Here is a 27,500-nt window from a genome sequence, read left to right on the forward strand (position 1 = left end):
CATTCAAGATAGAAATCCATCATTTGCATAGAATAAAATTACATACAACATACAATTAATGATCAAACTCAACATACATGTACACCGTGGACGTGACCGCGGGCCGCGAATTTGAGAGCCCTGTTCTAGAGTGTTCTTTCATCCATCAATCCATCCAGTTGGTCACATTGAGTGAGAACGACTTCTAGCAAAGCTGTGGCACACGTAAGCGACTCGAGAGAAGCATGCCATTTCGAAAGGACAATCCATGGACAAGGAAAAGATACGAGCGCTTTATCGATCAATCGATTTTACTAGTTCAGTTTGAAGTAAGGTGAGTAAGTCTTTTGCCATTTATCTGTAGTTTTAAAATTGACGAAACCGCAGCTCAGTTTGAGTAACTTTCCTTGGATGCTCTACAAAACTTCAATATTGTCCGAGCGTTTCTTATGAAAGCTAAACTTTGATACTGGTGTAGGTACCGTCGACCACGCGCGTTGTAAACTTATCTGCTGCTGAGTTATTATAACTTTGCTGGCGATAAAGAAAAAGTGAAAGAAAACTGTTCCTGATCCCTGCCAATATGAAGTACGTGCGAGATTACGCAAAATGAGGGCGCGTATGGTATATTAAGCTCGTGTTACGTTTCATGTTCCGGTTTAACTTCTGACAACAAAATAAAGCAATATATACCGGCGGTACGGTGGCCACTGTGTTGTGTGCCGGCCGTCAAAAGCAAGAAAGCGGATCAAAACGACCACTGAGGCAGTAAAATCCGATAAAGTTCCGGGCCGTCAGGCGATGTTGATGCTGCAAAACTTTTATGGGTATTGTAGAAGCGCCCACCACCAGTACCAACTTTACATGAAGGCTGGGACGAATGATAAGAACACATTTTTGCACTGGTAAAATGTGAAAAAGATCTCATATCGTTGCTATAGCGATGTTGGCATGTTTGCTGCGGTTTTATGTTTTATTCAACCGCAGCTGTTTCAAGCAGTCTATTTGGAAGGTTTCTGCCACTTAAATGAAAGAGAAAAATCGATTACTTTGTTTAAAATCCTCATTATCAAATTCAACGGCATTGTTGGTTCTAGACTTGTTATACAAACATGCAATGGACGCAATTATCTTCCGTTAGCATTGAACAAACAAATGAGCTCCTTCTTCACCTGCCACATGCCTTCTATCTCGTGAAGATTCGGAGTGAAATTAATGTAGCGTAATTGTAATAAAACGCTGCCCGTGACAGGTGACACTTCGCGGAAGCTGGTGATTACATCGAAAACGTTCAACGGAGGGCGGTTTAGAAAGCCTAGAAATGTCGCGCGCCATTCACCGCTATCCGGTGTTACGGAGGAAGGTCTGAGCCCAACACACTCTGCGGAAGAGTGATGGAAATGGATTTTCATCGCCTTGGCTTGGGTGGTTCCCATAGTAAGTAGCAACACCAGCAATGGTGGCGTGTTTCAGCTCACGGGACTGGCTCTGACTAAAAGGGATTAGGCAAGGAGCAGCAAGGATCTACGAAAGCGTCAGTTTCAAACCACCGCCAACCGTTTCCCCGGCCCACAATCCGCATGCACCGCACGCATGCTGAATCAGAAATTGATCCTCGTCTTACGGTGGCTTTGCCAAAGGCAGCCTAAGCGTGATATGTCAAAGCAGGGTTTTTGTCTTGCCGGTAATATTTCATGCTGGGAATTACACTGCCTTTGCCTCTCGTTGCTCGCTTTGCACCAGAAATCAGCAAGTGAGAACTTTACGCCAACTGAAAACGGTTTAAACCGGTTAATGTTTGAACTAAACGAGCCTACTTAGATGTTGGGAAAAGCTTGTCACGAGCAGTTTTAACGTTTAGCAGATGAGTGGTTCCTACCAAGACTACTTTGATGCATTCAGACTTACAACCTAAACTCATTAACCCGTTCTACGAGCGGAGGATTGTTTAATTTTTTGCAATATCCACTGAGCATCGACTACTCACTTCAAACTAATACCGAACGAGCAAAGGACCGATCAAGATGGCAATCCACAAAGTATAAAGGAAACTAACAAGTTTATGCCGCAAAAACGACCACATTCTCTTCAAACGATCTGATACGCTACGTGAACGGATTTACGTTCTTTTGGGCAACAACAACATGATTAGGATCGAGAACGATATAAAGCTACGATGGAAGAAACAACAATGGAGTGTTTTGAGATCAGGAAAAAACCGCTCGCCTCATTTAAGATGGATTTATATCCCATTTTAACCACAAATCAGTATCCAATTATAAGCGAAACAAGTGTAATGCATCTAACATTATGGATAGGGAAGAAAACAATTTGAAAAATGACATAAAAATGAAAACAAACAGGCCAGTACGTACGAGCAGCACAACGAAAAACGAATGCAACGATCGAATGGTGAAACTCTTCCATATGTAGCTCATTAAAAAGTAAGTAACTTGAATAAAGAATAATAAAAACGTAGTAAAGCGGTTGGCTTAGCAGCCTTGAATGTGTTTTAAAACATGAGTTACACAACGTATGCAAAACGAACGCGCTCAATAATCGAATCGTGCATGTGAAACAGAAACGCGATCAACGTCTTTCACCATGTCTTGCGAGGTGATTTGATTTAACGAGCAGAGTTTGAAATTAAAAAAAGTAATAACTACCATCCTGATCCCTCGTTCTGCAAGACGAGCGTTAAACAAACCGAGGAGTAGGGAGAGGGAGGGAGAGTACACATATCAGGGGAAAGGTGTGACAAGAGATAGAGGGACACATCCAGGGAGGAGGGAATAGTAGCGATTGGCAGCAACATTACGAGTGAATAGTACGAGTGTAAGCAAGTACGATGTGGTGAGTTTCTGTGTGGTCCACGTGGTTTAATGTGTGAGATCCGGCGGAGTGAGAGGAAAGTGGCCAATGTGACCGGGCTTCAGGGTTTGAGGAAAGGTATGATTGGGTAATGTAGTTTTGTTTTCATCCCTACTTCTTTAGAAGATGCAAGATGGAGCAAGTTCCATTTTTTATTGCAAATTGTTTTCAAGCGATATTTCGAGTTAATTGTAAAATCATATCGTCTCAGGAGCAGTGTCACAACGTCTTAGGAAGGATGTTCAAAAGGTCAGCTACACTAGTTCGGTTGGTGGTTGGTCATTAGAGCCAGTTTCATGTCCATTAAATATCGGCTAATGCCTTGGGAAATCATATCCAACGTAGACGCAGTTTGAACACCTGATGTGGAACAAACGGTTGGAAAAGATTTCCCAAGGTTCAGACCGAGCGTCGTAGAGTCGCGGAAAGCATTAGCGGAAAATTTCAGCTAATCGTTTTCCAGTAACGAGACCACGAGACCAGAATTGGCTCGCTCGCTCGCTCATCGTCCGTCCTGGGGGGCGCTAACCGTCATCGTTGGGGTAAGGGGAGCACATTTTTCAGTATCATAAGCTGGTGTTGAATCGTCCGTTGGCAAAAAGGAAATCATAAACCATCGGGCGTCTAAACGGGGGCGTACATACCTTGCTTCCTCGCTCGTTGAAGATTATTTCCACATCCAGAATGGTACCGAATTGCTGTAGAAAGAGACAATGGAACGACGTTACAAAGATTACTCTCTCCCTACTTGCTACCAGCACCTAACTTACCCCAAACATTGATCGTAGATCGGGATCGCGAAAGCGGAACGGTATGTTGGAGACGTGGAGTCGCTTTGGTTGTGATTTGGATTCGGCCAGCGCCGTCACGGCTGCTACGGCGGCTGCTACACTTTGCGTCTGTTGCTGCTGCTGCTGCTGCTGTTGTGCCTGCTGACTGCTGACTACCATCTGTTGTTGTTGACTCACTTGCTGTTGGCCGTTGATCTGTTGTTGCTGCTGCTGTTGCAGTTGCGCCTGTAAGAGCGACGTTTGCTGTTGCTGATGGTGTTGTGCAAGGGCTGCGGCCGACGCGGAAGACGTCAAGGTGGGAGGTATGGCCGAGACAACGGTCGTAACACCACCGGGCACAGACCCTGCAGCCGTCACCACCATACCGGTGCTGGTGCTGCCACTATTGCTCGTGTTGTTGCCGGTGTTGTTGCTGTTGTTGCTGCCATTGTTGCTTATCGAATTGACTGCGGCTGCCATGGCTGCTGAGACGGCGTTGCTGGTGGCAGCTGCGCAGCTGCTACTACCGTTGCTGTTGCTACTGGTAACGCCACCGTTCAGTGCGACAACGGTGGCCGCATCTGTGTTGGCACTTGTTACGTTGGATGCGTCCTGTTCCGATTGCTGCATTAGCTCGGACTGAAAGGAAGAAGCGGAAAAGACAATTTTATGAATGAAGTAAGTTATGTTATGACGTAAGGAGTATCAACATAAAGATCGCCTGTTTTTTTAAAGAAGATGTTCTTATTTATACAGCTCCAATGGTAACGCCCTGAGATAAAATCCCAAAACGGTCAGTGAGTTCGATTGTGCTGGGTACGGGTATCGTGACTCAATCCAAAACGATCGGCTTCCTGTCCTTTTCCAGGTTTTCAATACCTTCGATTAGACGAGGGTATCACATTCATCGACCTAAAACCTTTGCGACAATGCGAAGTCACTGCTGTACCGACGCTCGTCGAAGCAAACGGCAAAATGAGGTGGGTCTTTAGGTGCGCGTTGTGAAGGAGAGCATGCCTTTAAGGTGCTAAAATTAAATTAAAAATAGTTTCACCTTTCTTTTCCTTTACCACCCCACACGATCTAGTGCAATCAGGAGCACCCGCGAGGTTCGAAAACCCTCGCCCTGCGCTACACTGCTGATTGGGATGATTGGAAATAGGATCAGTAGGTTTCCCAGCTGGTGCTGCTCCAAGAGACCTTTTCAGACCGTTCCACAGAGTGGAACACAGGTGAGCACCTAAAATCAAGCAAATCGTGACAATACAGACGAGACAACCGTTCACCGAGCTTATCCCTTTTTTCCAATTGTTACAAGCACGAGGACACCTTTCCATTCAGTGGTAGGGTTCGTGATTTTTCTATTCTGATTGAATTATATCCGCACTCGGTAGCAGCCGCCAGAGAAACACGCAAAAGGATTATTGTTCTGCGTTCCAGAAAGGTACGGGTGTTCAATCAGGATCAGGCAAAAGGGCGAAAGCAAGATTGGAATGCTTCATAGTATAAACCATTTTCCAGGATCCTTTCGAGCTTGCCACAGGTCGTGAGCAAGCTGTGCTTGTGCTGGGGCACGAAACAATTTGACACCCGCCCCGGCACAAACGCTCATGATAAGCGAAGATGAAAGAAAACGGAGAATCGTCCTGTCATGACGGACTTTCTACCGGTGGAATCCGTCGCTGTACGAGTGTCTGGGTGACTTACAAACTCTCATCTTTCAGAAAGAGGAGGAAGGAATTTCTTCGTTCGTCTTTCTGTTGCTCCGTTCTACAATGGTCCGCTGTAGTAATGGTTGGAAATAACTTTGTTCCCCCCCCCCCCCCCCCACCCATGGGGACCTACCCTGTGCGAGATTATAGAAATCCACAGCACTCACACGTGTAGCGTACGAACGATCGATTGATGGCGAGCGAACAAAATGAATAGGGATCGTTTTCGCACACAACTCTTATCACACCTTCGCATAGTTGCGTCAAATCTCAGGTGGCCCGCAGAAGAGAAGAGATTCGAAGCGAGCCGAGAAAGGCGGCGAAAGGGGCAACATAAATTCCAATTTCGTGCGAAAGAACGAACGGGAACTTATCTGTATCGAAATTTAAGACTCGCGCGAAGGCAACTAGAGCCGGCCGGCCGGTTCCTCAAAGGAGATGCTAAAGGATGAATATATTCAGTGAGTCCGATCTGACTGAGGTGAAAGTTAATAAATAACATCTCGTGGTGCTGCTCCTGGCTGAGATGAAGTGGTACACCACCGCCTCCTAGTGGTGGCCGTTATACGTTTGTTTCAGTGTTGAGCTGCTCAAAGAGCGGCGTACGTGAGGCGATAGTAGACCCACACCTTGAACGGGCGAACGAAGGAGTTCGAGAGCAAAGTTTCTTTTCCCGGTACCACCACGCGCAGTGCCTTCGCGCGCGATATGGTTGATATACGGCTGACAGTGAAACATGACCCCTTTCACCGACCGATCCTTTGGTTTCACTCGTTTGTGCATTCGGTTGGAGCGCTAGTTCATTAAACGAGAAACCGATATGGTAACACAAACATCCCGCGCCACCCCCTGTGCTTATGTGTTCTGTAATCAATATATGCTTGAGGAGGAAAGGAAGGAAACAGGGCGCGAAAACTTTCTCTCCTTCGATAGCACTAAGAATGAGTCAGTCTGTGCTCTGACTTTTACGGTAAGATAAGATCGAATACAGATCTTTTAGTGGGCAGCAGCAGCAGCACCGGTTCCTCTTTGCGAAATGGTCAAGTAGCCAAGCTGCTAGCAGTAGCGCAGAATGCAAAGGGAAAAAGAAACGATACAGCAAACGGCGCTCCTTTTGCGAGCTTCATTATGCAACAGAGGAAGGATGCTGCACCACCGCGATCGTTAGTATCATTTACGAAGCGTGCAATTTACATCTTGCCCACAGAACCGGGGAGACGGGTGCCAGAAGAAGAGAGAGAGAAAAAATGAGACTTTTTTTATGCCGTTCCTCGTGCTTCCGTGTGCACAAGCACTTACAAATGTATTCCAACTTGGCATTTCTTGTGCTGAGCTCTGGGCTTAAGATAACGGGCCACAGAATGGCGGATTGTCAGGAGTTATTTCCTTTTCTCTCTCTCTCTCTCTCTCTCTCTCTCTCTCTTTCTCTCTTTCTCTCTCTGTGTCACACTTTACCAGACAGGGATTAAGCCATCCTAGTGGCACTCAGTTGGTGTTGTCTGTGAGAATCTTTACTCTAAATAGTTTTCACGTTTGAAACACAAAACCTAACAAACACGGAACCTGCAGGACCTCTTATCAGTCGGCAGTGTGTCTGTATGTTTTTTTTTAAACATTTCCATGCTGCCCCAGCTAGAGGGCAGTCCGCAAATCCCTTATTAGTGTGGTTTCTATCGCCAGTCGTGGGCCACCAGAAGTTTCTTCATCAATCTGATTGCTTGCCGACTTGTTTTACATTCCCCAAGAGTTTCGCTCAAGTGTTGCGCCGCGGTGCTGCATTCGAAGGATTTGCTGCATCGGGCAAAAAAGGAAACATAAGTTCCGGAACACCTCCCCCAATGCACCTCCTGCACGAATCTCGCAAAAAAGCGAGGAGAGTTTTTTTTGTTTTGCGCAAAAAATAAAATAAAATCCGTTACAGGTGAGCAACGCGGCGAACTCCTCCAGTGCATCAGTGGACACAACCCATTTTTTTTCGTTTCCTCTGGTCAGCTTCCTGCCCTTTGCCCGCCCCTTTTCTCGATCCTTTCATCGTGGGATCTGTAATCTAAGCTACGTAATGGCGATGAGTTATGGGCAAAGTTTTTCTCCGAACCTCCGAAAGCATTTTTTTCCCTGACTCTTCCGTTGCCACAGATTTCCGGCTTTTCCGGTGGCTCGTGTCCGGGTGGCCAAGGGATGCGCCACGGTGCCTACCTTTGCATGTACCAGCAGCAGCAGCAGCAGCAGCAGCGGAAAGAAAAATGTTGCTCGATAGCATCGGAAAGACGAACGGACTCCTCGGTCGCTTCTTTTATTCATATTTACAGCATCGTCTAGAGCCACGAGATAGTTGGACAAGCCGGTCGGCGGAGGAAAGTTGCTCGATCGAAGTAACACGGTTCAATAGCCGCCACAGGAGCTGGTGCACTGGCACCGACATCGGTGCCTGCTTTGAAGGCGGCGTCGGATGAAGAGTTTGGAAATTGGAGAAGAAACTGCCACAAATGGCATAACCCGTCGATCGGGGAGTAGTAGCCTTTGATAAAGGAAGGAACGGGGACCGGGAATGACGTGCCCACGTGCCAGTATGTCACCGAGCCGTGGAACCGTGCGGTACGGGAAAATAGAAATATGATAAATGCGCTTAACGGTCGCTGAGCCGGTGAACCGTGAAAGCAGCTTGCCTTGTCTCCGCGCCCTCTCTCTCTTTCCCTAGTGGGAAGTTTTCTCGGAAATAAAGAAGATTTATCGAAGATGCACCACTAGCAGCAGACCAGCACCACCCCTTCCAAGGGGAAGAATGCTGGAGCACGGAGGAGAGGAGAAGCAATGAATTCGATTGTGCAATACCAACGGATGCAACAGGATTTAGGAATAACTTATTCAAGCGGCAGCGGTGCAACTCACCATTCGTCGGAAATGGAGCGCACATGAATATTTCCTGCACATAATGTGTCACGAACGGTGGAGTGCTGCTGTTGCTACTGCAGCTGCGTCGACAAATGGCCGTCGACAGGTGACTGCGTATGTTGTGAATGTGTCGAACGACAGTTAAAAGCTTAGGCGTTCGTTCGGCGAAATTCTTTTTACGATTGTCAAGTGAACAAGGCACAATACAGACTCGCGTGGGCAAAAAACTGGCAAGAAGTTATCATCATTATTCTGGCAACTCCGGTTAATCGGTTGTTAAATAAAAACTGTTCACATAATAATGATCCAATTTCCGCCGACTGCTGTCGCCCTACCTCGCGCACCACATGACGATCGGTCGGTACGTCCTGTTGATGATTGTGGCGATGATGATGATGATGATGATGTGTACTTTGTCGTGTCAACGTCGATCGGAGGGCTTAAGATGAGTGGCCTTGCAGGGATTGCGGGGTCGTACGCAGCACACGTGGCGCATCTAATGGCGGAACGGGAGGCCCATAAAACGCAAGTCTCGCGAGTCGTCCATTGAGACGTTTCGCTTTTTACTGCCCTTAACACGCAGTGTTTTGCACGTGAGCGAGCTGTGCTGTGTTTGTGTGCTAGTCGTTAATGCAAAACACCATTAAAAACCGGGTCCACCGGGCAGCGGGGGATTATACGCGAAATGGAGGCGCATGGTGGTGACACGTGCACCGCACTTTTTTTTGTTACTGCTTCCGCCCGTTTAAGGCGCTACTGTGCGTATGTTTGAACTGCAGAGAATATGAATGGGTTATGAGGGAAGGTTTGTTTCACCAGGTAGAGCCAGTTCCTGTTACTACTTCATCGGATACTACTGCTTGTGGCTCGGTTCGAATTTAAATCGAACAAAATCCATTGCAGCATTTGAAGCATATCCCAGGGCCTATAGCGACGCTGTGTGATAAACTTATGCACACCTTCACACACCAATTTATCATTGAATTAACTGGCACCTGGAATTGTTTAACCTGATGCGCGGTATGAGCAATTCACGGAAGAAATGAACGCACCTGTGTCTGTCAATCACGTCTCTACCGAGAAAAATCGAGCAAAAACAAAAAAAAGGACATTTTCAGTTGACGATCACACTTGACAGGCGACAGGCAGGAAAAGTGGGCATGATTTTAATTTCTGCTCATGTCACACGGGGTCCCTCACTCACTCACTCACTCACTCACTCCACTCATGCCCGCCTGCTGGTCGGCACTCGAATCGAATTGAATTGAATTGAACCGATCTGCAGTCGAAATTGGAATTGAATGCTCTTAAATTGAGGTACCGATATGCTGAACATGACACTTGTTACGTGTCAGATCGGGTTTCCAGCAGCAGCAGCAGCAGATCGAGCGGAGGTGACACAAATTCCACTTAAAACACCAATAAACTGCGTCCATCCACTGCAGGGGATGGTGTGCTGGCTCTCTCTCTCTCTTTCCCTTTTTCTGGGATATGCTTAATCAAAAAGGTCTGGCGTCCTGCGGCTGGCGGAGTACCCGTAACAGGATGGGTTTGGTCGTCTCGTTATTATGTGCTGCTGCCGACAAATGTACCGTCCGATATCGATTTACACGTGTTCATGCTACCCTTCACTCCCTGCGCTACATTAAATCGTGATAAATGTTTCTCCATTGACGGCGATTCCTCGTCCACGCACACATACAAACACACATCTCTTTCTCGAGTTAATGAAAGTACGGGTTCTATTTTGTTCTTGGCTTTCTCGCCCTTCAAATGGTCGAGCTGATGCCCTTTTGTGGGTTTAATGCTTGTATGTGGGCACAGAAAGTGAGGGATGCTTCCAGGGCTTTACTGCTAGCCCGTCTTGACGAAGACGAAGAAGCCAACAGACACATAGGACCTGCTCGTGCAAGGAAGGTTCGGTGGTGTTGGGGAATGAATTCATTTGCCATTTGGCTGTAATAGGATTAGCTTCTCGCATCTTGATCTTCCATTTTCCCCGGGTGCCATTTGCCACACCGACGGCCGTTCTCGTCTCCAACCGTGTCCTTGTGACCGTGTGCGTTTGTCTTAATACCATCAAGGAACACAAAGCTTGCCAGTCAAGGCAAACCGTTTCATGCTTCATAATGAATCAATCATGTGAGCGGAATGTAATCAAGTTTATGTTATGTTTATTCAGGACATCCACCACCACCCACCAGCCACCACACATGACACGATCTGTGCACAAGCAAAGCCATCGCATAATTAGTCGTTCAAACAATCATATTTATCGCCACATGGCGAGACAACCACCAAGAAGTGCGCAACCAGGAGTAGCAGATGTAGCTCCGGAAACTCGTAACATAACGCAAGCTGATGTGATGCCGACACACTCGCACCTACCCTGAGCTACCAATAAAAGGTGTACGAAAGGTAGAACACAAACATTCGCTTCTCGAGCACCAAACAGAAAAAAAAGAGGTTTGAGCATCTTAAAAGGTCCCATGAGGGATAAACAATAATTTGCGCAAGCAACAATAACATCTCTACGCTCTTCCCCTGTTCTGCCATCGTCGCCCAGATCGTGTTACCGATGCTGGACAGGTCGCTGAAGAAGCAGGACCAACCGAAACACCATTTTCCACTTAACGTCCGGGAGGGGTCCGAGTGTGCTAGCGGCCTGGAAAGGTGCAATTTTCCATTTATATCCATTAAAAATTATGGTGCCCCCGGTGGTGGTGCGTCGGTTGGTTGGCTGGTTGTTCGCTGAAATGGCTTTAGTCCATTCTGGCGTCACTATCCTCCAAGAAACAAAAAAACGGAGCGCGGAAACTTTGCGCCCTGCCAGACGCTTAGCAGAGCTCTCGAGATTTATGTCGTCCGGCATTACGCGACGAGGTGTAACCCGGGTGCGTTGCTGGTGATGCGAGGGAGCAAATCTAATAATTGCTCAACCATCATTATGGCAATCTGGCTTGGTACCAAAAGAAAAAAAAACAAAAGAAGGGAAAAAAACTCGCCAACGCTTCGCTCTTGGAAATCTGAGCCAAGAGGATATGATAATTTAGGGCAGCAGGGAACGCGAGATCAGCTCATTGAACGTGTAACGAGTAGCACTCCTATGGGTCACCTGCTCCTCATATTAGCCATTAGCTTAGTGCTAGAAGAGTCCTTGGCAAGAGGCAACTAATGTCCGTTATTCCAAGTGAAGTGGAACGAACGAAAGACGATGTATTCGCCAGGGATCTGGGCGTCGGAATGAGTCGGAGGCAAATGGCGGTTCGCGAATGATCCATGATGGCTGCCGTTTCAACGCGAGTCTCATTATTTTGAGACTACAATTGCTGACCCAATTCTGTCTTACTCTTCTGTTCATTGCTGTTTCCCTGGAATGGAAACTGTGCAATACACAGCATACGTGAGGCATAGAGTTGTTGAATGGAGCACCCGGATGTAAGCATCCGGAAGTGAACCCCGAACTGCCGGGCTGCCTCTGGCCTCACGTTAATGCACACAGAAAAGAAGGACAATCCGCCCTCGCGAAGGGATCCTTGAGCGAAGGGAATCGAGATAGCAATGCCGCCGTCACCACCATTGGTCCGCCATGGTCCAGTGGTCCCCAGGCCACGGAAGTGAACATTAAATTGCTTTTTCAACCACTAATGGTGCATCATGCCACCGTTCCCGGGGTCATGATGATGAAGAAGACCGTCGTGTCGGTGGAATGGAAGGCTATTAGCATGACAATTGAGTGCGCCGTCCCTCCCGGGATTCCGGATTTCTGTCAATTCTGCCGGAAAGGACCGGCCCGTTGTGATGCGTGTGGTTTAGATACATTTTCTTGCAATGGGGATGAGGAAGAGGGAAGAGGAAGTGCATCATTAAAAATTACTTAGAAAATAAAGGAAAGGGAATGAAAAGCCGGTTTGATAGCGATGCTGAGATTCATCCGAAAATAGGACAGAATCTAGGAGAAGAATTAGATATCATCATCCTATATCTTCACCCTCTTAGAAAGGATACTAAGAACTTATATAACTAAAGGTTACACTCGTTAATCCATCAATCAAATTCCCAAACAAACGGAAGTGCTTGCGGTGCACAAGGAAGTGACTAAAATCCCCTCTTCCAGCGCCCATGTAACATTCCGGTAGTTCGCCTTTCTGTAAAAACATCTACATCATCACCAAACAAAGGGGTCCCCCCTTACCCGTACCCCGAATTGATGGCATCGTCGTTCAATTTGATTGCCACAGGTCAGGCCAATAAATCAGATAAAGTGCAGCTGCACTCCGGATGCGATGGCTCTCCCTTTCCACTCGCGCCTAACAGATGATTGCGAGCTGGATGATGAATGCACTGTTGGTTGGTTGGTTGGTTGGTCACTGCCACAAAAATGGTGAGCTTTGCGGAAGATAAATGTGTTAGAGACGTGATTGACATTTCTCTCTAAACACACGACGCTCAACCACCGCGCTCGAATTTGTCTCGAGGCATCGAGGGAAGGAGGACACCACCAACAGTGCCGCTTTTCCGTTTCGGTCAGCGAAAACAATCGAGTTTCAAAAAGCAAACGGACCCCATTGATAACGATGGCCCATGGGGCATCGTGGGCACTTCTTCTTCTTCTTCAGCGCCGTAGCAAGTGTGCTAACGAAAGCACAAACTCATAGACCGTGGTCTGCTGCAGCTTGCAGAAGTGTGCAAAGAATTCCAACGCGTTTCGTAAGTCACTTGGGACTCGAACGTCGAACCGATCGTTGGTGTGCCCGGAAGGGGCATGATATTTTTCATTTTTTATCAAAAAACCATCCCTGACTTTTGCTATCGCAGCCACCATGTGTCCGACCGATTGGCAGTGATTGGTGAGCTTGCGTTAGGTCGCCGGTGGGATGAGAAATGATGACGATGTCGAGCCTTGCCTTGCAATGTTTGAACGAAACGTGCTTGTCTGTGTGCAAGTTGCAAGCGTAAGCAGTCGGGAAACTTCAACAAAATGGTTCGCTTAATGATCTTAATGAAGGCCTGTGCGGTGCAACCTAATTATGAAACACTTATTCAGTTGAAAAGAATGTACTGAGTCGGAGGGCGCGGGACTCAATTGACCCCAAACGCAGACGCACCCACTATATGTGGAATGGGAATGTATCCTTTTCTCCAGAAGGTTAGAAGGCCTCCACCAACAGAGGAGGTTCCTTCTTTCACTCACAACACATAGCGACACAGCGACACAGCGACGGTGTATCGCGCATTATCACTGGCGCTCATTAAAAATGTCCTCGTTAAAAAGTACGCCAGGTCCGCCGTTCCACCATCCGGTACACCCCGCCTCCCGCCGGGGGGTGAGTGAGGACTCAACAACACCCCATGCTCCCGAGCGCTCCTCTTTCAAAGTGTCTTCCTGCTGTGCGCCTTTGTGTGTATCTGCTGCTGCTTTCGTACACAACAATGTAACTTGATTTTCCATTGTTGCCCCAGCCACTGGCCTCAATATTTAGCGCGGACCGGGCGGGGTGGTTACGTTACCGGTGTAGGGTGGTGTTGTGATTGCTGCTTGGCCCCAAACGAACTCGGCGAACAAGGGAATGCTCTCCCCCTCGGTAAGGTAAAATTAAAATTAGATTCAATTGTAACCCTTGCCCCGCGCGCAACAGCAGTACGCTCTTTGACAGAACGGAAATGAATGCTTCATCGTTTTGCTGCTGGCACTGCTGGAGTGGTGAACAGATTTCAAAAAGGTGGAATTCATTCGATGCCACCGCTATGCCCGGTACAGTGGCGCAGTGTGTTTGGCATGTTGCACACCGTGGCAAGCGAGGCCGTTGGTTCCATCCGAGGTGCTACGAGCATATAATTATGAGTTTCAGTAATTAAGGTGCTGGTGCGCTATGGTTTGTTAAATGATAATCGCTGTGCTGCGGGACCGAACGCAGCGAAGCGAGCCGTGTAGGACCAAGTTTAGCAATAAATGCTGAACGGAATCGAGTCTTCGGAGGGCATAAAATGTTTGCTAAATAATAACTTATATAAAAAGAAAGAGAGAGAGAGAGAGTGAGTTTGGCGAAACATTTCCAGGAACATTCTACATTTCAAAACACTTGCCATTTCTCCGTTTACATTCGCCATCGACGATCTGCTTCGTCATCATTATGCCCCTCAGCTTCGGCAACATGCTGGACACTACAGACGGTCGTTCAATTGATGGAAAAAGCTCATTCTCTTTGGTGGCAGCAGCAGCATTGTTATGACATGGGATAAGGGCACACTGCTCACAAAGGAACGGCCAGTATCCGTGCTGATGGTCATTAATAATTGTGTTGTGCTCGGATGTCGAATTTGCGGAATGACCAGAATGTACGAAAATCGATCCGCTCGCCACAGTGGGGGCGAACCGAACTGATGGTGGCCACATACACACCAACCCACGTGCGCTCTGCTCTCTGCTGCTTTTAATGAGACCGAGAACCAACCAGATACTGGACCGGTCATGACTGGTTCTTGTGGCGAGTTGGAGTAGGCCGGCGAGCTGGTGCGGGAGAGGAATGAAAAACGATTCCGTCCGCATCATTCGAAGGGATTGATTAATCAAATGGCCAGCACGGGCCCTTTGCTTTGCGGCCCACACAGTGCGGCCAGTGATCTAATTGAAAAGCTGAAAGGTGAGCCTCGTTCTCTGTTACTGCCTCATGCTACCGAGCGTCCATTTGCCATGTTGCCAGTGCCTACCGCGATTGCTTCCAATGTTTCGTTTGCTCCCGTCTTTCGCACACAAATTGACAGCTTCATTTCCGGCCCACTGTGATGTTCTGGCTAACACACAATACTGGCCTCGAGTGGTGTGAGACGAAATGTGTATTTTTTTTTTCTGCGGGCGGGAAAAAGTTTTCCTCATTTGTTACTTTCGTCAAAAATATATTTTTGCCAACTCAGCTCACATTCGGTGCGCTCGTTAGTTGGGCCAAGACGGTGTAAAGAAGTTTTGCGGAGAAAAGTAGCAGACGCGGACACGACAGACGAGCGAAACATGACAGAATATTTCACGAAAATTACGGGCGACAAGGCGCCTCCATCGGGGGATTTCGGCGTGGAAGGAAGCGGTGCGTCGAAAAAGTCAAACCATGGCTTGGGGAGATGTCCGTGAGCAGCAGCCTGAGCCAGATAGCTGGGTGAGAGACATCGTGGACAGATTGGCGTTACGGATGAGCAGAAATCAATCAACAGCAAGATGAATCATTTGCGCTGTAAACCTCCATAACTACTGCTAGAGGCAAAGGAGGAAGCGCATCCATTTCATAACTGGTAGGCCACTAATTAGGCGAGTGACAGGATTTTACACTCCCAAAAAAAAAAAAAGGCATCCTGGAATGAGCCGGCAGAAGGTGTCATCAGAAGCCGCTGAACCAATAAAGGCAGGCAGCGCCATGGAAATGGCAAAAAGTCGTAATCTCAGCCAGCAGCAAAAACCGAATGAGCGAGCGAGCGAGCTCGGAGAGTTGTTGGACACGATGGTGAATAAATTAGCCAAATGTAAAAGTATCATCCGAGTGCCGACATCAGGGCGACGACGACGATGCTGTGGAGCCAGAAGGTTTTGGTTCCGCTCTGCCGTCACCATCCCGGTGACATTTGTACCACCGCACGACACGGATTTGGCACTGGACCAAAAGTCGGGATCGTCGGGATGGCCCCAGCGAATGGAACGTTCACATTTCGCGTAGCTGGTAGGGGGGGGGGGGGGGGGGGGGAGCGTTCGGAGTGTCTGGTGGTTGTTGCTGAGCGAGTTCTCAGGCGCCAGTCTGGCCGCTCATCTGTGGCGGCGTTGTTGATGAGCGCATCGGTCGCACAGACAGTTGGGAATGATTCAAAAGACGTATTTTATGAGTTTTTAGTTGGACGGCTACAAGACCGCCAGTAGCTCTGGATGCTGGATGACAGCTCCAGGCAGCATTAGTCAGCAAAGAGCTCAGGCGGTCGTCAGGCGTCTAGTAGACGATGGGTCCGTAGCAAAAGAGTACCGGAAAAATCGAAAGAAACAACATTAGATGGGGGAAATGATTTGACATCGTTCCAATAGTAGCCAGATGTTGACCAGACCAAACTCATGCTGGAACACACCGATGAAGGTGTATTTGAGAAACAGTTAGTGTTCCTGTCTGTCCTAGTCAGGTGATAGACAATCTTGTCAATGTTTATCTCTGCTGCTACTACTTTGCTCCAGTATGATGTCACCGGCGGTAGTGATTGGTGAACGGGCGTTTGTAGGACGAATATTTTATGACCATGTTGCCAATCAGGCAGCCAACATCATCGTTGTCCCTTTTGCGAGATCCAAAAACCCCGAACGATCGTATGGCAGCTGTCGAGATGTTAATAGCATACCATTACGACTCCTGCCTTTTTTTTCGGATTCATCGTGTGTGTTTGCGGTGTCCTTCTGGTGATAACAAAACAGAGAGAGTAAAAAAAAATGGAAACACATCAACTATGACAGTTCCCATAAAAGGCCGGCCAGTAACTTTCAGATGCTGGCGCTTTAAAGGAAACTGTGGCAGCCATCCGCTTCGTGTATCAGACCTTCGCTATAAAAGCCCATCTCTAACTTTAACAACAATCTCGCTTCCGCGTTCTGCACCTTTTACCCTCCCTGGGGACTCCATTCGATTGAAAGATAAGACCAGAATTGCCGAGGACCGGACAGAAACCCGGCCCCACTTTCATTTGCATTCATTTTTGGACTGAACTCCCGGGACTCCTACTGGGTCCCTGCTTTGGAAAAGAGGATATATGGGCCACGATTTGCATTGCCACATACAGTGTGTGTCCCACATGTTTGCCTTTTCTCTCGTTCTCTTTCTCTTTCTCTTACTGCTCACCATCTCACCCGGGAGATCTTTCATTCCGTTTGTCTATTTAGCTGATGAATGTCCGTTGATTATGTGGGACAACATGGGGCGGAAAGCCCACTCGTTGCACATTGCTCCCACGTCCTCCAGTGTGCCCTCCGCCGGGGAGGTTTGTTTGTTTGGAAAAATTATGTTTCACGATGGTCTCGCTCGTTCTTCCGGGATGGTGCTGCTTTTTATTGTTCGTAGCCTCGTTTCGGAGGCCACTGAAGCCTGGAGAGGTCAGCACCATTTTGCTCCGAGGCAAAAGAAGAAGATGAAATTGTTTCTCCAGAACCTGTTTGTTTCTGTGCCTTGTGCACAGCGCGGTGGTAAATACAGCATTCATCAACGAACATCGACAATGCAAAGCAGAAACACATCAACATTTACTCGTACGTTGTGCAGCGTTACTATTGTTCTCGGCCATTATTTCGTAGAAGTAGTGACAGACTTTGGAATGATTAAAATAAATTAAAAAAAAAAGGAAAAGCGAATTCCATTTATATTGTTTGTTTGGAGAATGTAGGTCTTGTCGTTCCGGTATCGCAACTGAGGACACTGTGAACAAACAGGATTGCATGTGTATACAATCAGATTCCTCAGTGGATTGCAAGAAATAAAATTTGCTCGATGCGACAATCCTTGCATCACGATCTTTTACGCAAATTATTGTCGTATTTGATCCACTTTCCGACTCCTGTTTCCATTCGCTTCAAAAATGATTTTTTCTCGACCGCCCAATATTTTGCTAACAATAATTTAAAAAACATGAATGTGTTGGTACTCACAATGTTGACAGTCTGTTGCTCCGTTCCCTTCGCCATGGCACCATTTCCAGCGCCACCGGCACCAGTGGGGCTTCCGATGCCACCGACGATACCGTTACCGTTGCTGCCGTTGGCGCCAGCATTCCCATTGACGCAGGTGGAGGCGCCTGGTGATCCACCGTTCATTGCGGCAGCTGCGGCGGCGGCAGCGGCCGCTGCAGCAGCCATATTAGCAGCAGCGACCCCATTGGTCACCCCGGTACCACTGACCATGGTCGACGACAGGGACATGGGCATCGAGACGGCTATCGATGTTGCTGGCGGGGCACCCAATACTGACTGTGGGCTGAATTGACTGACGGACTGTCGGGAAGGAAAAAAAAAAAATCGGAAGCCGATTAATGTATGAAATAAGATCATAGAGCAGCATAAGTTATGTGAGATAGGGTGACTTACATTTCGCAACGATTGCGTCGTCGCGTTGATCTGTGCGGCAGCGACAGCAGCCGCGGCGGCTTGCTGGTTCAGCTGTTCCTGCTGCTGCTTGAGCGTGCTGAGCGAATGTTGATCGAGCGTTACTCCTCCACCGCCACCGCCACCACCACCGCCGCCACCGCCCGCACTACCAGCACCACCGGGACCGGTCGCACCCTTGACGACCTGCACCGACAGGCTGTCTGTGCTGACGGACTGTGCTGCACCGGGCGGGAACCCGGGCGTTCCCGGAAACGGTCCCATCCCCTGGACCATCTGCTGTAGAACGAGAAAAGGCAAGAGAGAGAGAGCGAGAGAGAGGAAAATGCAAATTAAAATTCTGTTTCAAATCGGGTTGAGGTTCGTTGAACAGCGTGGAGACTATTGTTAGAAAACCGCATGTCATTAAACCGATTTTCCGGAATGCCTGGGACACAACCTGAACCTCTGGTATGCTACATTTTTGCATAACATTTTCATATTAATGACCCGTCGGTCCACCGCTTCCAGAAGGCCAGTGGCATCAGCTAGTGGCCGATAAGCAGTTTGCAAAACGAGCAAGGAAGCAAGGTAAACAGAGTTTTGTGGAAAACAGTTCTTTCGGACAGATCTGGAAAAGAGAACGCTACAACACAAACAATCACAATCCATTTGGTTCATTCCGTTGGATGGAAGATGAATTGATTATCATTGTGCAGAGTATAGGACATTGGAAGTCCTTCAACAGTTCGCAGCGCCCGAGGCCCGAGGCTTTCTGCTTCGAGGAGCATTCGCTTAAAGGCATAACGTTAAAGAGATGGTGCCCAATGCTCTACCGAGTCAGCAATCTGGAAAAACGGGCACGAAAGATGTCCAGATTCCCAATAGCAACACACACTCATACACGCGCCTACGATACCAAAACACAAAAGAGTGCTGAACAAACATGTCTTCCACGTGAGGCACTCCGGTGCTCGCCTCACGCTATGTAGTCTTACTTGGGTGTTTGGAGCCTTTTTGAGTGTGAGTAGTGAGCCGCTTGTTTGCATTTTATGTTGCCCCCTAAATAGGTGCAACCGGAGCATATCGAGAAACAGCACTAGCACTCGGTTGAAAATATTTTTGCAAACCGTCACCTCGAAGGATAGTCTTTTAGGGGCATAAAGAGCCCCAGTGCCGGCGGGGAAGGCGTCAGATTGAGGTCGAAGTTCACCTTTTGTCTCGTCGTTTACCACCACCGTCTTCCCACCGAGTATGGCATTTGCATTTTCGCAGGATCAAATGCATTGAGCAGAGGTCCCCACCAGAGAGCTCATCCTGACCATTCTCATCTAGTCTCGAAGAAGCATAATTTCACTGTTGATTGTGGCCTGTAGAGATCAGTTTCAATAGCCTGTCCCGCTCTCCAGGAAGCGTGTCTCCGTATCTCAATGTAGGAAACCACAATCGCTTTGCAGAACTATGGTCGAATGAGTCCTGGGGTCGTTCTCAGATATCCTCAAGGCAGGCGAGATGCCACGCCTGCTTCCTGGACTGTGGTTGTTCTATTTCCAGAACAAAACAAATCCTAGTAGTCGTTTCTCTCAGTGGTTACCAGGCACCGACGGTCTGTTTCCCGGTTCGAAACCCAATGGTTCGGAACACGCACCACCCTCCCGCCGTCCGGGTCGGAACGACAAACTTCATTTCCGCTTCGGAGGAGCGTGGGATGCGAAATATATCGAATCTTCCGGCCCAAAGCAAGCATCACCCTGGAGTGTGGTGCAAAAATCATATCCTCGTGGCCTGGCTCTTATTCCTTTTCCATTCCATTCCATTATCTTACCCTGCCAACTAGCCAACTAAGATAATGGCAATGGTCTTTTCCTCAGAATGAAGTCGTTACCAGGGCGGATCGACACAGTACAGTACCACGGCACGGCACGTTGGCAAGCGTCTGTTGTTTATGTTATGCATTGCAGCAATCAAAACAGGCTTATCGGCAAAAGTTGTTGTTCCTGGTGAAAAGTCTTTGATAGCGTTGCGTCGCGTCCGTATGTCCCACGCTGCGAGTTGGCATTGTTTTCCCCACCCTGAAAGCTCTGTAAAGCGAGCGAGTGCTGTAAAAGCAATTTATGCTCGTTTAGCTTTGATTAAACTTCTACCCAACCTGTCCATTAAAGCGCATCCCATCTCGTGTCACCGTGCCCGTTTCGGGGTGATTTTGTGTGGTACAAAGGTAAAGAGACTCCCAACACACACGCGCTCTAGACCGGTGAAACGATAAATATAAAACCTAATTGAACTCGTCCCGGTGAATGGTTGTGGCCTGAGCTGAGCCGGGCAGTAAGTGGCCGAAGCGAAGGGAGAAGAGCCCAATCAGCGATTAGTGTCCATTTTCCCAGCCAAATCCTTTGCCAGTGAAAGGGGCGCGACCGGCTCCGAGTTTCAGAAAAGCACATCCCGGCTGTTTGTAGCGCGTACCGTGCTAAGGGAAGGGATTCCGCTTAATGCGCAATGTAATTCCGTGAAAGGCGTAAAATCCCCGATCAAAGCCGACTACCGTACCCTTTTAGACGGGCAAACGGGCTCGGGACATTGCTCAGCCCCGATTCTGAGGGTTGCGAGTGTCCGTCGAAAGTTTGTCGAAACGCTGTCATCCGTATGCCGAGCCAGAGCTAGTATTAATAAATTTCAGTATGTCAAAAAACACCAGCTAAGCCACCCGTTTCTAAATGAAGTACTCATGTCTTATTCATCCCAGCGAGGCAGCGAGGTTAAAGCTAATTATCGCTTCCTTCAATTTAGGAACATTGGAATGAGGAAAAGCAATTTCAACTCAACTCCAGCGACGATCTACGCACAAAATTGGATATTAACAAATCATCAGCTACCGAGGCGCAGAAGTTTTAATTTTCGAACAAAATCCATCGAGCACAATTAAAAATCCGGAGTAATTATGACAATCTCACACCAGCTGCGTATTACTGGTACGCGTTACGTAGTAGCGAATGAAATTAACTTCATCAAGCTATTGTACAAAAAAGGAAAAAGGAACTGTTTGAAAGTAATCTCAACTCGAAACAAGTAACTTCTTCTGCAGCAGCCCCGGAAACCTTCAGCAGCAGCAGCAGCAGGAATGTTAGTCGATCGAATGAAAAACGCTGACACCAACACAATTGAGCGGCTGAGTTGAGTTTGTGGGGAAAAGCAGCCAGGGGAAAACTAGTGACCATGGACGCTGGACGTGGATGACTTTTCAAGTGTTTTTATTCCGCAGAAAGAAGGAAACCAAACTTTTGCACAAGAACAACCATTATCGTCAGCAGCAGTAGCAGCGGTATAAGAAGGGTCGTTAGCAGAGTTCATCCTTAGCAAACAGTAAACAGTAGATAAAAGTCTGCACGGTGTTGAAGAGGAGATGTTTTACCAATTTCATGTCACAAATAAAATTGGTGGCACTACAAAACAAAGCTTTAAGAAGGGCATACTAAGTTCCGATTCGTTTGCTAGAGTTTCGACATTTAAAGGAACATTGTTAGAATACTTCCAATAACAGTAGCGTTCAGGATGGTAGTGGGAGAATGTTGTTGTTTTACCAGAGAAGTAGCCAATGTTCACATTGACAACGGATCGTCTACGAGAGTCGAACGCAAAGTAGGCCACTAACTACATGACACCTCATCATCATCATACACACTCGATGCGATGGTAATTCCATCCGCCATCGGTATGGCCATCGGGAAGATGGAAGATGTGGGTCCCGCAGATCGCAATCTACCACGCGTCCGGTCGGTCTGTTGGTCGGACGGTCGCGGTTGGCCGGTCCCACACATTCCTATTTGCGCTGCTAGTGTTTGCCAATTACTTCAAACCAGCATCCATCGTTCCATTGCCACCATAAACAACCATTAGCCATCGGAATCGAGGACTCTTGCGCCGTCGTCGAAGTGGTGGTACGCGCGAAGCTCAAACCGACCGGTCGCATAACGATGCAGGCGTTCGATAAACAAGAATGAAATGAGATCTGGGGATACATAATACCTCACACCACCACTCATCATCCACGCCAGAGGCTTTTCGCGGAAAAGCTGCTCTATGTTCTGGGTTGAGCTGAGCTTCCGGGAGCATCATAAGGTAAATGTGTTCAGCATGAGAGTGCAGATCATCAGTTCGGTGGAGAGAGAGAGAGAGAGAGAGTCCAGAAAGAAGTAATACTGGTTACCTTCGTGACTTGCAGCAAGGGCATTGGTGTTTTGGCGTATACTGGACGAGGATAAACGTGGGTGCCGTGATGCTATATGCTATCCAGACTGTACCGAGAAAGAGTACCGAGTACTTTGTATGCAAAATCGATGGTCCGAGGTCGGCATAGAGATGTTCTCCAATGTGGACCGCCTCCCGCCCGTCTGTCTCTCGCTCTCTCTCTCTTCTGCACCAACGGGTGCACTTTCGTTGATGAAAATTCATGGATCCTCCATGGATGATGCACCAGGCGCTCTCGCCCGCGGACACACAACAAATTCAAAACACAAAAAGTCAACAGACGGGGAATCGTGCACCACTGGCTGTGGGTGAATGACGATAAATTCTGCCTCGCAGCATCGGTGAGGTGCCCGCTTTTCGACCTGTTTCGAATACATGCTTCTCACTAGCAGCTCACCGGGCCGCATTCCAGCGCAAACATTGGCAAAGCGCTTTCGAGCGTCCGAAGGTTCAAGTGGCGCTCCCGACGAACATTCTCAACAGCCCACGGCACTGGATAATGACGGGTAAAACATTCGACATTCCAAATGCAGCCCCGCCTCCTTGTGTTCCTCTGCCAAGGTCCGATCATGCGCGAGCAATCATCACCGGTGACCATCACGAGTTGGGCTTCCGGTTTTTTGCCTTTCAGCTTTCCGGAACGGAACGACGACGACGACGAGAAGACTCGTTATTCATTCGATTTGCGTAAACATGCCAACGGTACCGGGGGAACAGACACACAGCTGTGATCCTGAACGCCGATCCCCCCCCCCCCCCCGGTAAGTTATTCCCGGTATGCTACCCAGGATACTCCCCGTGAACGGAGTAGTGGGGACACAAAGTTTCAGGCGCTTTCCAGAGAACTTTGAAAACAGCGGGCGCGCGCCCGCTTCTCAAAGGTGACACACGCATACACCTTGGCACAATACACCTACCCCCCCCGGGGCGGTCCCGGGAATGTTTTGAGTGAAATATCGAAAGCTGACGTTGAACGAGCTTCCGGTGGAACATTCCTGAATGGCCGAGACAGACGGAACACGGTTTTGTGCATAAATTCCACCACCGCCAGCGAAGCAGCGTGCTCACCACTACCACCATAACTAAACGCCTTTCCGAACGAACGAACGAACAGGTTGTTTGATTAATTGATGTTTGGCCAAAGTTTAACCGTTCTTCAACACGGGGTCATCCATCTACCGATCGGGGGACCCGGACACAGATCCCGGTCGCTGCCAAACGCGGCTGACAGAGCGCCAAGCAAGCGGCAAACATGTCGTCACAATTCACCAAAGACCGAAAAACCGTTCGCCCTTCGATCGTCACTTGGTGTGCGGCTAAGGGCTCCAAGTTGTCCAACCATCAGGCAGGCAAGCGTTATTATTACGAGGATTCTTACTGGCAGCCAGCCAGCCAGCCAGCCAGCTAGTCAGCCATAGTGGTTTGGAAATAGTTTTTCCCCGGGAAAGAAAACCAATCCCCCACCCCAAAGGAACACCCAAGTCGCTCCACTGGCGACAGTAGTTAAGAGAGAGATTGAGAGAGAGAGAACGAGCCACCGTTCTATTCTAGCGCGGAAAAGGCAGCTGAAGGCGATGGTGATGGCCATGTTTTGGCATAACATAAATTAGCTACACTAACTTTTGCCACACCGAACTCGCTCTCGTCGGCTCTTCGTCGGCGCTTCGTTGTCGTCGTAACAGCGGCAAGGGTGGCGACAAGATTGATCGTCACTCGTCATCCAAAAGCGCACAAAACCGAACGGAGCGCATTGAAGCGAATGGAAATTTGTGGCAGGGGGGGGGGGTATGAACGAAGGAAGAAGTTCATTTCCTCCGTAAAGACCGACGACCACCGTTTCTGCCACCGTCGGTGGCGTAAAGATTGTGTTTAGGAAAAGTTTGTGTTTTGCTTCTGCCATCTTCTCGTGAAAAGCCTCGCCGCAGCCTCGCTAGGGCACTAGAGAGGCGCCCGGTAGCGACAGAGAGGCAAGAAAGTTTCTATATTCTTGGGATGCTCGCCTGTTGGTGATGTATGAAGTCGATTAATTAAAAATGTGTAGAAACCCCCGGCACATGGTCGAGGATGGGGAGGCGAACACGCTGTGGATGGTGTGTTTTGCTTCTCTTGAAGCTAATCAATTAGCATACGCCATCGATTGCGCCAGCTTCTGGTGAGGGAGTAGGAAGAAGCTAAAGTGTCCTAGAGCAAAAGCGAATGATTAGCTAATGGATCATAAACATGTAGTCAACGGTGTGTCAATAAATAGCAAAATGGACAAGACAAGTCAGACTGTGAGCTGTTTGATGTCAAGGAAGGGAACCTTTAATGTCTTGAGTGTTCGACATCAAATTATCCCAACTAGTGTGTGGAGTTCCGAGAAGGTAAAGTGTTCAACTGAACTTACACTTCAATCATGAAGAGCGAGCGAAAGGGGCCTCTACTACCTGACTGGTGGCCATTTTGCCCCGAATAGAACTTCTTCCACGATGATGTCATCTGCTGCAAGAACACACTCATTCATCTCCGCAGCAGGCAATGGAATGAAACTGATGAACGAATCTTGGTGACATACATCCAGTTCTGTTCTGGATGGCATTTAAAACGTCATTCCAAAGAAACATGCTTCGCCTCCATTTTGGTACACGTCGGCGTCGGTGTTATACATCCATCAGCACCTGGCCTATAATTAGTAGTCGTGCCCGGTTTGGATGGGCAGAGAGAGGTAGAGAGAGAAAGAGGCCAAAGAGTCACAAATCCAAAGATGGTGTGTTGGCTGTCGTGAGCCACGGTTGGTCGGGAGACACGGGGGAAATAATGTTTTTCCAATTTTCCTCCGGATCCGACCCGGGATCGAGTGGTTTCGGAACCGACGGGAAGGGCGGGCGAGGTGTATTTTCCATTTTCTTTCAAGGCTTGTTTATTTATAATTTATTGCGCATCGCTTCGCACTGGGCGCTGCGTGCGGTGTCCCAAGAGGCGAACCGGGAGTTTCATCGCCAAGAAGTAGTCCTCATCGGGTGGGTGTAGAAGGGTAGAGGAGTAGGCTGCGGAACGAATGGAGTCGGTACCACTTACACCCACAATGTAGCAAAGTGTTGCAGAATGTGTAACGACGACCTGCTGATGGTGACGATGATGGTGGCCATCTGCATCGTTGGGATCCGGATGGGTGCCGGATGCACCGGATGCACTGGATGTGGATGGAACTTGTGAAGTGACGGTCCCGTCTTTGGCGGATGGTGTAAGTAAGATAATGAAGATGCAGAAGATGGCAAGCGTCTCCATGGTTTTCAACGCCCTCTAGTCAGGAAGCTCTTGCTTCGACCAATCCAACTCAACACGACGTTGCTGGCGAGGACGACTCGTAAAATCCGTTTAATGCGGTTTGCCAACCAAATGTGTGTAATCGGTTTGGTGAAGGTAATGGCGCCAAGTGTGTATCCATCGTGGCCATGGCCGCTTGCTACAATTGAGTTGCTTAAGCCGTCTCGCCGGAAAAGGACGCAAAAGTGGAGAGAAAACGTGTTCGAAGCGTGTTAACATGTATGTGCGTTCGTTTGTGTAGTCCAATTTCAATCAGCAGCAATGAAATGGGAATCGGTAAGATTCCTAATGCCTCATCGATCTGCTTCGCCCCTGAGATGGAGGGACTTTGGCTTTGAAGTATTTCCTTAGAAGCTTGCGGTAGCTCCGCCGGATCCGGTACTTGACATGTAGCAGCAGCAGCAGCAGCATTCCCCGTTTGATTTAAGACCACTCTTCTGTCGCTGCTGTTGCTGCGTGTTTTCCAGTTGAGCAACCAAACCGCCGCTCGTTCTCTCGCACTCTGCGAACACTGAACCGCCGATCAGGGCGTTTCGACACGAGCTCGAAGCTCGAAGCGTCTTAACGGCGATGTCGATGTCGATGTGTATGCCGCCAATCCTCTTACGTGCCACCAGACGTAAAACGAGTAAAAAGAATCGCACAAAATCCTAAGGATGATAGAAGAGACCAGTGCCCCTGCTCAAATCGAACTCCATGCGAAGGTGTCGAGGAGAAGGAGGTGCTCAGGGGATCGGATTCACTACACTACCATTCGTACGACCCCTGTCCTGAACCCGACGATTGATACGGGGCGAGAAAATGGAGGAATAAAACTGCTGGCAGTGGTGGTGCTGCTTCTGCTGCTGCTGCTGCTGCTGATGCTACGGAAAGTGGTTTGTAATTTATTGTTTCTCAAATGGAATGCGTCTGCCAATACCAGATTTCCATGCCCTCAGGGCGGACGGAACTGAAGGAACTTTTTAGCCAAACCGTTTAGACCGATCTCCGTTCGTCCGTAGAAGGAGAAGGAACAACTATTTTCCAACCTTCGCTCTCTGGCCAGAGTGGGAGGTATGTGTGCTTTTAAACGTGTGTGTTTCTGTTGTCCAAGAGTTGTGTTGTGTGCTGGCTACTGGTGGGGGTCGGTGGTATTCGACTTCAGCACACTCGTCGCTCATAACATAGGGACCTTGCCACCGTCACTGTCGTTGACAGCAACGATTGAGATTGAAATAGCCACTGGACGGTGGGTGGGAGAACTCCGAAGGTCCTACGGTGGTCGGTGGGGCTGTAAATCAGAAGCAAAATTCAAACACGACCAACCGGACGAACGCCATCCTGCCATTTGCCAGACCTTCAATCTCGCCCCCCCATGCCAAGTGATGTGGTGTTGGGGTGCCCTTTCCCTCAACCCAACCGAACCTCCGGGGATGCCATTTAGCTACTTCTCATCATCAGCCCCAATCAACGCTTACAGTAGCCGGGGCGATGACAAGCGAGCGAAACCACACACTGGGTCTAGCCACTCCCCGCGTCACCTCCGCAGCTGGCTGGTATGTATATCCTAATTTCTAGCTACCAAGTGAGAGGGAAGAGGGAAAGTTTTGCAAAAGTTTTTCCACTTTGACCTGGCAGTAGCAGGATTAGAGTTTG

The 27,500-nt window shown here is 48.5% G+C and overlaps 1 protein-coding gene across 16 annotated transcripts in view; it reads right to left on the reverse strand.

The window, feature by feature from the left end:
- The window catches only part of LOC126574634 (AF4/FMR2 family member lilli), a 159,316-nt gene that overhangs the window by 38,032 nt on the left and 93,784 nt on the right, over positions 1-27,500 (reverse strand). For 14 of the 16 annotated variants that reach the window (XM_050234925.1, XM_050234926.1, XM_050234923.1 and 11 more), the window contains 4 exons: positions 18,318-18,614; positions 17,883-18,224; positions 3,621-4,259; positions 3,495-3,548 (listed from right to left, as the gene is read on the reverse strand). In XM_050234925.1, the coding sequence (XP_050090882.1) occupies positions 3,495-3,548; positions 3,621-4,259; positions 17,883-18,224; positions 18,318-18,614 (1,332 nt within the window). The remainder of the gene's footprint in view (positions 1-3,494; positions 3,549-3,620; positions 4,260-17,882; positions 18,225-18,317; positions 18,615-27,500) is intronic. The other 2 variants (XM_050234924.1, XM_050234939.1) reach the window with 1 other exon arrangement.

This window comes from Anopheles aquasalis, chromosome 3 (assembly GCF_943734665.1).
Source record: "Anopheles aquasalis chromosome 3, idAnoAquaMG_Q_19, whole genome shotgun sequence".
NCBI lineage: Eukaryota > Metazoa > Arthropoda > Insecta > Diptera > Culicidae > Anopheles > Anopheles aquasalis.